At 40.8% G+C, this 12,979-nt stretch overlaps 2 protein-coding genes across 3 annotated transcripts in view; one reads left to right on the top strand and one right to left on the bottom strand.

Moving 5' to 3' along the window:
- Window positions 1–12,979, bottom strand: part of CBR4 (carbonyl reductase 4) — a 291,935-nt gene that overhangs the window by 55,621 nt on the left and 223,335 nt on the right. The gene's annotated exons all lie outside the window — the stretch shown is intronic.
- Window positions 2,002–12,979, top strand: part of PALLD (palladin, cytoskeletal associated protein) — a 215,441-nt gene continuing 204,463 nt past the window's right edge. For both annotated transcript variants that reach the window (XM_053402876.1, XM_053402878.1), the window contains exons 1-2: window positions 2,002–2,126; window positions 10,328–11,359. In XM_053402876.1, the coding sequence (XP_053258851.1) occupies window positions 10,329–11,359 (1,031 nt within the window). In that variant the 5' untranslated portion in view covers window positions 2,002–2,126; window position 10,328. The remainder of the gene's footprint in view (window positions 2,127–10,327; window positions 11,360–12,979) is intronic.

Here is a 12,979-nt window from a genome sequence, read left to right as displayed (position 1 = left end):
AAGAAGGCTGATCGCCAAAGAATTGATGCTTTTGAATTATGGTGCTGGAGGAGACTCTTGAGAGTCCAATGGACTGCAAGAAGATCAAACCTATCCATTCTGAAGGAAATCAGCCCTGAGTGCTCACTGGAAGGACAGATCGTGAAGCTGAGGCTCCAATACTTTGGCCACCTCATGAGAAGAGAAGACTCCCTGGAAAAGACCCTGATGGTGGGAAAGATTGAGGGCACAAGGAGAAGGGGAAGACAGAGGACGAGATGGTTGCACAGTGTTCTCAAAGCTACTAACATGAGTTTGACCAAACTGCGGGAAGCAGTCCATGACAGGAGTGCCTGGCGTGCTCTGGTCCATGAGGTCACAGAGAGTCAGACATGACTAAACAACTAAACAAAACAAAGCATTTATAAAACGGGGAGTACAAGACCTTGGCTTAGAGTCTGTTCATATATATATACAGCACTGGTGTCATCTATTAATCCCCACCTCACAATTTTACCAGTTAAATGAACCTTTCTCAGATGCATGGGCTAGGGGGCATGTTTTTGGTAATATACAGGCAGCGGCTATTTTACACATGATCCGGAAGTGGCCCAGAAATGTGGCAGGGCAGAACAGGGTGGAGCAAGATTATGCACGCTGCACAGATGCACACGAGAATCAGAAACAAAACCCCCATGCAAAATGGTCTCCGCCTGTACATACATACGTAATTTTCTTTGTATTCTACCTTTTCATAGTTAAAACTATGCTCAATGCAGCTGACATGAAAAAATACATAATTACAAACATAACAAAAGTAGTCATAAACAATACATAAAACATTAAAAAATACACAAGCAAATTAAACAATTTCAACATAAATCTTAATAAGATCTAAAATGTAGGTGCAAAAAATAATAATATCAAAAGCAGCAACAACGTCTCCCAGCAAAAGTACCTAAATAATACCCCAGCTCAAGAGTCTGTTTAACTGCAGCTACAAAAGCTGAGACTGCTAGTCAGGGCCCCAGCTTCCCAGGCCAGGTGCAAGGCAGGGAGCAGGTCTTCCAGGTCTCTGGCGCTTCAGCAGCCTCAGTTTTCGTAGGCATTGGTTTTGACAACGATGCTTGCACTAAGTGGTATAAATTAATATTCATTTCCACTTCCCCTACCCCCAAGAAAAGTTTGAGAACTGCTGCTAGAATGCAAAATGCAAATGTGGTAGCATATGCAGCACACATTGCATCATTCCCCCCCCCAAAAAAAAGGTTAAAAATCATGTTGCTGACGAACTAAGAAAAATAAGCATCATTCATTCCTAAGCACCTATCTCAGGGGTCAGCAAACTTTTTCAGCAAGGGGCCGGTCCACTGTCCCTCAGACCTTGTGGGGGGCTGGACTATATTTTGAAGGAAAAAAATTGAATGAATTCCTATGCCCCACAAATAACCCAGAGATGCATTTTAAATAAAAGGACGCATTCTACTCATGTAAAAACACGCTGATTCCTCGACTGTCCGTGGGCTGGATTTAGAAGGTGATTGAGCCAGATCTGGCCCCCGGGCCTTAGTTTGCCTACCCATGACCTATCTGAATACTGTGTGTGTAAGCATTGCAACAGGACAATCTGATAGCAAAAAAGTATTGGACTAATTTACACCTAGTTACCAAAAGCATGCTTCGAAGTAAAGCGGAAAACTTTTCAATGGAAATTTATTTTGTATCCGTCAACCCCTACAGAATTCTTCAGGCTAGCTGTTACAAAGTTATGGGGAGAAACTTCCAGCATTGGTATAAAGAACAATACTAGACTGCTTTTTGTAATCTCCAACAACTCCTTGGATATATAAGTACGAAGCACACACAGACGTTGCTCGTTCATCTTGGCCCAATGTTCGTTCTGCTGGAATTCCAGATAGTGGCAGTCCTGCTGAAACATGAGTTCAGTTACCAAATATAGATGAGTGGGTAGGAATTACATAGTCAAAGAAGACAGATGTAACTCAGAGGCCACAGTCACCTCGATACTGTGGACCAAGCAATCCTGAATGAATAGCTAAAGCAACTTCCAGCTTTCTTAAACAAAAGGAGGAAGAGCTTCCATGCTTGAAATTTATTCTATATGAAATTCTTCACACTGACTTAAGGTTTGTAAGATCCTTTTGTATTCTTTATTAAATTCTGCTTAATTTTGTCCATGTATGAATGTCATATTTCATTCACTACATATAAAGAGATTTCATTGACTATTGCCACGCTTTCTGGTTGCATAATGTTTTTGAAAGCATTCGATTTTAATTTTTAAAGAAACTAATTATAGACATAATTAATTGCTTGTGTTTTTGTCCTGTGCATTTCCTTTTCCTGATTGCACTAGAAAATCAGATCGTGAACATTATTTTTAACAGGGCTAAACATATTCTAATTTATATTCATTATATGAATTATCAGTGCCTTTCAAACAATAACTTATAATGTTCAAGTAAGCATATTTATAACTGATGGTCTAAAGTTTCTGTGATTTTTTCTATTGCTGTTTGTAGAATATCACATTTAGGCCTGAGAATATTGTTTTAAAAAATCAAGAAATGCATGAAATAACAGGCTAGCTACATGTACTTTTCATCTTTTTTCCCAAACTGTACAGTACATTGTTTTACCATCACCAATAAGCTCATTAGAGAGATGAGGAAAGCATTTATAAATATGCTGCTGTCTAATCAGAAGAGTCTAGAAATAGCTCATAGCCTAGTTCTAATTATGATCATGTATGCTATTTGATAGGGTTCAAGTGTTATTTTAACTAGAATAGATATGACTTAAAGACGCAGAGTCCTGGCAAAGGAAAAGTGGATTTCCTGGATAACATTGCAGAGCTATACATTCTGGCCATGATGCAGCATTGAATAAAGGGCTTAATCCCACCGAAATAGGTTGGCAAACCTTAATTCAAAGCACGCAGTCTTGAAGGCTTAGAGATGTGAAGCCTTTTTACAGGCAATCAAAATAAATGGACAAAAGTTCAGAAGAGCCAAATAATTGTGGTGCCCTGTAAAGAACTTGGCATTTTGTTCACAAACGAAGAAATGTTGCACCTTCTAGTAATCTAGTTACATTGCCAGGTGCCAACATATTTGCTTAGGTATCTATTTTAGGCACTTGCGATCAGATTAGCTGGCTGTTCTGGATGTGATTTTTTGTCCTTTCTTTGTGTATGGACTATCTGAGAATGAATGGGTAAGACACATTTTTGCCAGGTTTGCTTTATTGTGTAGTGGATTGTAAAGGACGTAAACCAATTTCAGTGGGTCTGGAGCACCCCTAACTTCCCCATTGTTGGATGCACTGTCCCACAAGGAATAATTTGCCTCATTGCGTTCACTTTTCTGTGCCCACAAAGAACATTCTTCACTGTTGAATGGAATGAGAGCTGTCACTGCTTGCATGCACCGGAGCCTTGCAAAGACCTTGCTCACTTACCACTATGATGGGAAAACTAATGCCAACAGGATGCCAAGCATCATATTTAATAAAAATTTGAAAAATAATACACATTTATTAAGAAATATATACCATGTATAACTATTATTTAAAAATGGGGGTGTTTCTTTTTTTAAAAAATAAAGGAGAATTAAAAACATTTAAAATAAAAACTTTGGGCATGATCCAGCCAACATTAACTGCTCATGTATCCACTGATTTTAATTACAGAGTTACAGGTGAGCTGGGCTCTGTACAGTTAAGTTAAACTTACTCCTACAATGCCAACGCATTGAGTATGGACATCTGAACAGAGGAAGCCTCACTATCAGATATGTGCACAGAGATCCAGAGTCCAGACATGAGTGTTTAATGCATGGATGTTGGAAGGCAGGGCTATTCACAATATCAGAGATGGGGCCAGTGGTCTGGGGCAACTTTCCTTTAATTGCATGGCAGCCTCATCACGCATATACCACATGACAAGGGCTAAAATATATTCCACTGAAATCTATGGGACTTCAAAGGACTTGCCTTTGGCTGGATCATTTCCTTAATAAGCATATGAAACATACAATTTCCAAGTTTAGCTCTGATTTTCTGGCACTTATCCAGAAGCCTTGACAGCTGATCCCCTGGACCAATGGTTCCCAACCTTTTTGGTACGGTGATACATTATTTTATTGGGCCTTAGGTCTTTGGCAGCCATTTTAACTACAAGATTGCCTATTATATAACAATTGTTTGAGGCATCCAATAAAAAAATGAACAAACACGCATATTAATGTGGAATTTGTTGAAATGCTTTTAGTATTTACCAAGTTATTTACTGTTTTGTGTGCAGATTGGTGTGCATCTGCCTGCAGGATATTGCTTCCTAAATTAACAAAATTATTCTAAAGACATGGTTGCACAAGCCATATTAATGAACTATGAATATTTTAAATAGTTTTATTCATAATACAGTTTATTTTGTCAAGTGTCAGTAGATACCTCAGCTTACATTTTGTCAACAAGTAGATCAAAGCAGGGATTGATATTTCTCAGATATAGTCTGAAATAATTACTGATACAGAAGGTAAATATATTATTTCTTATTTTAACTAAGCATATCACCCTGGCTTAACTATTAATTTATCCTGGCAGGAGATCCATCGACAGTATGACACAAGGTGCTCATCTAGTAAGCTGATTTGAGTGGCTATTACATCTCACCTCTGTTGTACAGGCTCTGTTGTATGACAAGATGTCACCAGATTTGCTTCCAGCTGTCAGAAAGCCTTTCCAAGTGTTAAAAGTCTCGAGCCTTTCTGTTGTTCAGTTACAAGCATTATAATATACCACAAGCTGTAAGAGGTATTCATCATACCAGTTAAGGATTAAAAGCAAAAATATTTTTTTTGGTTTAGTTATAAAACCTGCAACCCATTTGCTTAGGGTCTGTGACCCACTTGCAGATCAGAAAATATAGAATTAAAGAGTTGGAAGGGTTGTCTAGTCCAACCCTCTGCAATGCAGGAATCACAGCTTAAGAATCCCTGACAGATGGCCATCCAACCTCTGCTTAAAAACCTCCAATTAAGGAGCAGCCACCACCTTCTAAAGTAGTCTATTCCACTGTCGAATAGCTCATGAGCAACAGGTTAGGATAGGCTCAACCCAAAGTTCTAGTCCAGGCTTCCTCAAACTCGGCTGTCTAGATGTTTTTGGCCTACAACTCCCATGATCCCTAGCTAGTGGTCAGGGATGATGGGAATTGTAGTCTCAAAACATCTGGAGGGCCGAGTTTGAGGAAGCCTGTTCTAGTCAGACATCAGTGCGCACACTGATGAGTTAGCTCCCATCCATGCAGGCTTCCACATTCACTTCAGTATCAGGGACAGGTGAGTGTCCACAAAGCGATACATAATTCTCATATCCATTCAAAATAAATGGGGAAGCCCTTGCGTATGTTGAAACTTTGTCAGTATTCAACCTCCCTCGTGGACATATGTATTAAACTGGAAATGTGTGTTTAATCTCTCACATTCTTTTCTAAAGTTCTTAAACTGTGACTCGGACAACTGTGTTCAGATTTAAAGCTTTTTAAGGTTACCAGACATCCCCATTTCCCAGGGACAGTCCCCGGATTTACAAATCAGTCCCCATACAAAATCAATTGAAGTTGAAAAGTCTCCCCGGATTCATTGGAAAAAATCTGGTAACCTTATTTTTGGGTAACTCATTGTTACAGAAATTGGATTAAAAGGGAAGCAGAGAGCCCAGAATAAACAAAATACAGATTCGTTGCCTGAGAGATTCAGGTGCTAAAATCTCATAGCAAAGAGCTCAGCTTCCTAATAGTTTTCTTTTCTGTTCGGTTACACAGTGATATGGCACTGAGAAAGAGAAGAGATATTAAGAGATGCCCAGGCTAGTCCAAGGATTCAAGCGCTCTGCCAATCAGTTAACAGTTTCATGCAAGATAAGCCCCAGAGGAGCTGCTAAATGTAACAGGAGCTTACACTAGTCAATGTAAAATACATCCGATTGCATCTCATGACTGTCAGACAGGTCATACATCTCTTACGGAAGAAAAGTCGTATGGCATATGGTGATATGCAGCTTTGAAAAACGAAGTGGAAGAATCAGTGCTGTCTTGCTAAACCAGCTTGGTTCTTCACTAGTCTGGCTGTTATTTTAGATCTAAACCCACCTGCCTTCAAACAGAAATGCTGTTATGCATTCATTTAGCTTTTGGTCTACCCACATTTCCAAATGAAATTCTTCCATTTCCTTTGAAAAGCCCTGAATGCTTTTAATATACTTCTAAAATATATAACAATGTGTGTCGAACACAGCTTTTCTCTCTTTTTCTAGTCCTTGAGAAGTGGAAAAAAATGTATTATTGGTGTATTTTATGTGTTTATAGATAGAAACAGAGAATTGTAGAGTTGGACGGGACCCTAAGGGTCATCTAATCCAACTCCCTGCAAATACAGAAATCTCAAGTAAATCATACATGACAGATGGTCATCCAATCTCTGCTTAAAATATATGTTAGAATTGATTTAATACTTGTCAACAGCTTTGAAGCCACTTTGGTAATGAAACAGTATATACCGGTACATTAATTGATAACAACAACAATAATAATTAATTTCTGATCTTTCCTCATACCATTCAAAATTCTACAAACTGCTATTATGCCCCACTGAGCTGTTGTCTTCTAAATTAAAATGACCCAGAATTATAACTGCAACCTGCTAATTGGTTTAACCTCTAGATTAATCTGTTGAAAGGTTACAGTGCATGAGGGCCGACTCTACAATTAGGCATAGTGAGGCAGCTGCCTCAGGTGGCAAATGGTAGGATGGGTGGCAGCAGCAGCCCCACTACTGTTCCTCCTGAGTGCCTTGAGAGCCAGTGTGGTGTAGTGGTTAAGAGCGGTAGTCTCGTAATCTGGTGAACCGGGTTCGCGTCTCTGCTCCTCCACATGCAGCTCCTGAGTGACCTTGGGCCAGTCACACTTCTCTGAAGTCTCTCAGCCTCACTCACCTCACAGAGTGTTTGTTGTGGGGGAGGAGGGGAAAGGAGAATGTTAGCCGCTTTGAGACTCCTTAGGGTAGTGATAAAGTGGGATATCAAATCCAAACTCCTCTAAACTCCTCCTTAGCCATTCCCTTCCGTTTGACGACAAAGATTTGTGTACCATAGAATCATAGAATCATAGAGTTGGAAGAGACCACAAGGGCCATCGAGTCCAACCCCCTGCCAAGCAGGAAACACCATCAGAGCACTCCTGACGTATGGTTGTCAAGCCTCTGCTTAAAGACCTCCAAAGAAGGAGACTCCACCACACTCCTTGGCAGCAAATTCCACTGTCGAACAGCTCTTACTGTCAGGAAGTTCTTCCTAATGTTTAGGTGGAATCTTCTTTCTTGTAGTTTGGAACCATTGCTCCATGTCCGCTTCTCTGGAACAGCAGAAAACAACCTTTCTCCCTCCTCTATGTGACATCCTTTTATATATTTGAACATGGCTATCATATCACCCCTTAACCTCCTCTTCTCCAGGCTAAACATGCCCAGCTCCCTTAGCCGTTCGTCATAAGGCATCGTTTCCAGGCCTTTGACCATTTGGGTTGCCCTCCTCTGGACACGTTCCAGTTTGTCAGTGTCCTTCTTGAACTGTGGTGCCCAGAACTGGACACAGTACTCCAGGTGAGGTCTGACCAGAGCAGAATACAGTGGCACTATTACTTCCCTTGATCTAGATGCTATACTCCTATTGATGCAGCCCAGAATTGCATTGGCTTTTTTAGCTGCCACGTCACACTGTTGGCTCATGTCAAGTTTGTGGTCAACCAAGACTCCTAGATCCTTTTCACATGTACTGCTCTCAAGCCAGGTGTCGCCCATCTTGTATTTGTGCCTCTCATTTTTTTTGCCCAAGTGCAATACTTTACATTTCTCCCTGTTAAAATTCATCTTGTTTGTTTTGGCCCAGTTCTCCAATCTGTCAAGGTCGTTTTGAAGTGTGATCCTGTCCTCTGGGGTGTTAGCCACCCCTCCCAGTTTGGTGTCATCTGCAAATTTGATCAGGATGCCCTTGAGTCCATCATCCAAGTCGTTGATAAAGATGTTGAATAAGACCGGGCCCAAGACAGAACCCTGTGGCACCCCACTGGTCACTCTTCTCCAGGATGAAGAGGAACCATTGATGAGCACCCTTTGGGTTCGGTCAGTCAGCCAGTTACAAATCCACTGAGTGGTAGCATAGTCAAGAGCGCATTTTACCAGCTTCTTTACAAGAATATCATGGGGCACCTTGTCAAATGCCTTGCTGAAATCAAGGTAGGCTACATCCACTGCATTCCCTTCATCTACCAGGCTTGTAATTCTGTCAAAAAATGAGATCAGGTTAGTCTGACATGACTTATTTTTCAGAAATCCATGCTGACTATTGGTGATCACAGCATTCCTTTCTAGGTGCTCACAGACTGTTTGCTTAATGATCTGCTCCAGAATCTTCCCTGGTATTGATATCAGACTGACTGGGCGATAATTATTTGGGTCCTCTCTTTTCCCCTTTTTGAAAATAGGGACAACTTTTGCCCTCCTCCAGTCTGCCAGGACTTCGCCTGTTCTCCAGGAATTCTCAAAGATGACTGCCAGTGGTTCTGAGATCACATCTGCCAGTTCTTTTAATACTCTTGGATGCAGTTCATCTGGCCCTGGAGACTTGAATACATCTAAACTAGCCAAGTATTCTTGTACTATCTCCTTAGTTATTCTGGGCTGTGTTTCCTCTGCTGAATCATTTGCTCCAAATTCTTCAGGTCGGGCATTGTTTTCTTTATCGGAGAAGACTGAGGCAAAGAAGGCATTGAGGAGTTCAGCCCTTTCTGTGTCCCCTGGTGGCATTTCACCATCTTCTCCTCTGAGTGACCCCACTGTTTCTTTGTTCTTCCTTTTGCTACGAACATACCCATAAAAGCCTTTTTTGTTGCTTTTAACCTCTCTAGCAAGCCTGAGTTCATTCTGTGCTTTAGCTTTTCTGACTTTGTGTCTACATGTGCTGGCTATTTGTTTGAATTCCTCTTTGGTGGTTTCCCCCCCCTTTTTTTCCTTAGCCATTCCCTTCCATTTGACGACAAAGATTTGTGTACCATGCAGGCTGCTCTGAGCTGCCTAAATTAACCTGCTGCTCCCAGGGAAAAGATGTTGTTCTGTCACCAATGCTAAACTAGGAATCAACTTCTAGCCCATTCAACTTCTGCATGTTCACCTTAGGCAGCAAAATGCCCTGGGATTGCCCTTCTATGAATGTTTACTCAAAAGTAAGACCCACTACAGGGAATAATGCCTTGTATGTGTCTTTAGGATTGCAGCCTTTGGGTATGAATATCAATAGAGCCAGTTTTAATCAGTGAGGAAAATTTTAAATGAATGGCTGTGCAAGTCAAGAGCAAATACATTTAAGTTATTGTGATGTAATGTGATAGGGAATTTAAAAGAAAAGATTAAAGATGGCCCATATTTGTTGCTGGTAGATTTTTGTTTAATTGTAAATTACCGGTATCTCATACTTTCCTCAGTACCTGAAAAGATGCTTTTATTGCGGTTTTTGTGACATGTAAATTTATTTAAATTTGCTTAACTCAGGAATGGGCAACCTATGGCCCTCCAGCTGTTGTTGGACTCCAACTCCCATCAGTCCCAGCCAACATAGCCAAGGATCATGAATTATGGGAGTTGTTGTTGAACAGTGTATGGAGAGCCGCAAGTTCCCTTTCCCTACTTTAAAGGATTTAATGTTCTAAAAGAGAAATTGGTGGACAGCCTTCTGGAGGCTTTGTGCAGTTGCTGTTATGATTCACAATAGCCTCCTTCTAGAGAAGATTTTGAACATTGTTCACAAAATACTTGATTTCTTGGAATTTTATTTTATTTTTATTTATTTTTTTGCTGCATTGAAATTTCTAATCTTTGGGCAAAACATTCAGGACCCATAGTTACAATTGCATAGAACAGGTATAGGCAAACTTGGCCCTCCAGATGTTTTGGGACTACAATTTCTATCATCCCTGACCACTGGTCCCGTTAGCTAGGAATTATGGGAGTTGTAGTCCCAAAACATCTGGAGGGCCAAGTTTGCCTATGCCTGGGATAGAACAACTACAGGGACTCTGGCATAGTAGTAGTGAAATACATTGTACCTTTAAATTATAATTTCACCTAGGTCCATATGGCCCATAAGGGTTTCAGCGATTTTCCAGTTTTCTCTCTGGTTTTGGAGCTAATAATATGTGAATGAAAAAGAGTACCGGTAGTTAGGTGACAAAAAGTGTGTGGTCCTTACCAAAACAGAATTTATTCTCTTCCAGCATGCAGGACAGAAGCTGTGAGCAAGCTGTTCCAATGCCAATGGAGGCATATTCTGCAGAGAAGAGCACACATGTGGGGAACCATGAAAACACATCTGAGGATTCCTCATCTTATGAACTCTTCTATGATTCCCTATCAGACATACCAGATGGGGAACTTTCAAATGAGCTATCTGCCTTTCTTAGTGACGAAGAAATAAGCAAAAGCCTGGAACTTGCTCACACATCTATTGTGAATTCTGTAAAGGAGGATGGGAACGCAAACCAGGAGTTCACATATTACTTCAACACTTCTCCAAACTCACTAGATAATGCCTCTTCCATTGAGACCAATGGGGATAGTCAAAACACTTCCAATAGGACTCAGGTGACCAGCCCAAACTCACTACTGATTTCAGCTCAAACTCTCCCAGACCAGAACATGTATTCTCAGGAAGCAAACAACATTCACAATGTTACTGGGAAACCATCCAGCATATCTTCCCTGCTGCCTGCAAGACCCAGCTTCATTCGGAGCCTAAAAAACGCTGAAAAGTGTGGTCCAAGCATGCAAAAGCTGAGCCCCAAATCCAAACCAACTTCTGCAGGTGATGTTCCCTTCAAGAATAAGATGTGTGACAAAGCGGCTACTTTAATTGAAGAACTCTCTTCCATCTTTCGTGAAGCAGCCAAGACAAGAGTCAGGAGCCCTGACGGAAACTCCTCTTCACCAGATAGTGGGTATCTTTCTCCTAAAAACAAGCAACCAACCATGCCTAATTCCATAAGGAATCCAACCCCTGACAAAACATGCCCAGAGATCACACCTGCGAATGAGGTGCCTGAAGACACTCATACTGGAGAGTCTGTGCTCCAAAGGAAAGAAGACTGCAAGGCCAGTGAGAATGCTTCCCTGTTCCAGGTCACAAAAGAGATGCACAGTCAACTTTCACCCCCTCGATTTACCCAGAAACTCAGGAGTCAAGAAGTTGCGGAAGGAAGGAAGGTCCTGCTTGAGTGCAGAGTCGCTGGAAACCCAACACCCCATGTCAGGTAAGACTGGTATTTCAATCCCAACATCTCCTGGGATGGCCATTCTGTTCCTCATATATGACTAACAACTGCTGTATCTCCACATGATAATCTTTATTTAAAAATGAAGAAGGGTTTTTAAAAAAAACTTCAGATTTTGATCTTAATGGGAATGTATTGCTATGGACCAGAAAAATAATTTCATAATCTGTTCCTATATATTTGAATCACATATATACTAGGAGTGTTTAGCAACCACAAGATCTGCATTCTATCTGTCTCAATAGTGTTTGGAAGCACTTACACCCTGCTTCCACAGCCAACTCAGAGGAAAACGATGACCCACGTGAATAACATCTCTGTTTGTTTATTTCAACACCCCTCCCCACAAATCACTGTGATTGGAATGGCCTCGGAAAATAATTCATCCTGAGCAAGGCTTGTTATTCTATATTTCTATGCTTAATAATTCTGTCTTTAGTAGTGCTTTCCACCAATTTAGCTGATACAGACATCAAAGGTTTGTAGTTTCCTGGATCCTCCATATCCTCCTTTTTTTAAATGCAGCATGGATTACAGGAAGCAGTAATTTAGATTATCATCCATACAATATACCGTATTAATTACACAACATCTGGTAGTTGCATCTCATCCCCTTCCTGCAAACAGCCAACGACTTAAGGGTGCATACTATCAGGCACAGATTTCCAACTTTTCCACAGAGATGCAAAGAACACGGGCTCTCCTCCAAGGTGCATGACATCTGAAATTAAAAACAATAGGAATGGGGTACCTAATTATGCATTAGTATTTGAATTCACATAACCTGAAGTCAGTGCAATACTGCCATGCAGGAAGTAGGGTTTTTTTTGGGGGGGGGTTAAAGGATTTAAGTGTATTGTAAAAGTTTCTCCTAAACTCAGTAAAATGATTTTGATTTGCTGATTTCCAGTGCATAAACACAAGTAAAATGTGTGACCTAACAGCTATGTAGGGAATGCCTTCTTAACCTTAACATATCAGTTTCCTTTGCATATCAAATGTGTTCCTTAAAAGAGTGTGAGGTCAATAGAGTTGTCATTCATTCACATTTTGGCAAGCTTATGTTCTTACAGTTATGGTAATTACTTTCACATGCAGCCAGTGCTTTTCCATTCTCCCTCTCCTCCATGTCCCTTAATTCCATGTGAACCTTACAGTGGTTGGGTTCAGATAAACTGTGGTTTATGGAGGGCTCCTATGTGCAACACATACCACACTAGGTATCCATGTCAAGTGGAAGGGGGCAGGCCACCTTCAAAGAAAGAGATCCTCATGAGCTCCTTTCTTCCCTTGGCTGCTTCCGAATATGACAATAAACTATTGTTTATCATGACAGGGTTGAATCCAGCTTCCCTTATGGCTTATGCACTGCTCCTCATCCCTCTTCTCCAAAACTGATTAATCTTAACTAAAGTGTTTAAAAAAGAAAAGGGGGGGACCAATTTTAGGCCAAGCCTGTCTCAAGCTAGTTTTTTCTCAACAAGCCATGATTAAGATCAACCTTAGTTTGAAGTTAGGGTGCCATGCTAAACTGTGGTTAATGAAATTGGAAGTGAAAGCTTCCATTCCAGACTTACAGCTGTGCTGGAGAAAGAGATG

Source organism: Podarcis raffonei, chromosome 9, assembly GCF_027172205.1.
Source record: "Podarcis raffonei isolate rPodRaf1 chromosome 9, rPodRaf1.pri, whole genome shotgun sequence".
In the NCBI taxonomy this organism is placed as follows: domain Eukaryota; kingdom Metazoa; phylum Chordata; class Lepidosauria; order Squamata; family Lacertidae; genus Podarcis; species Podarcis raffonei.
Note: the sequence above shows the minus strand (reverse complement) of the source record. Positions and strands in the feature narration are given on the sequence as shown.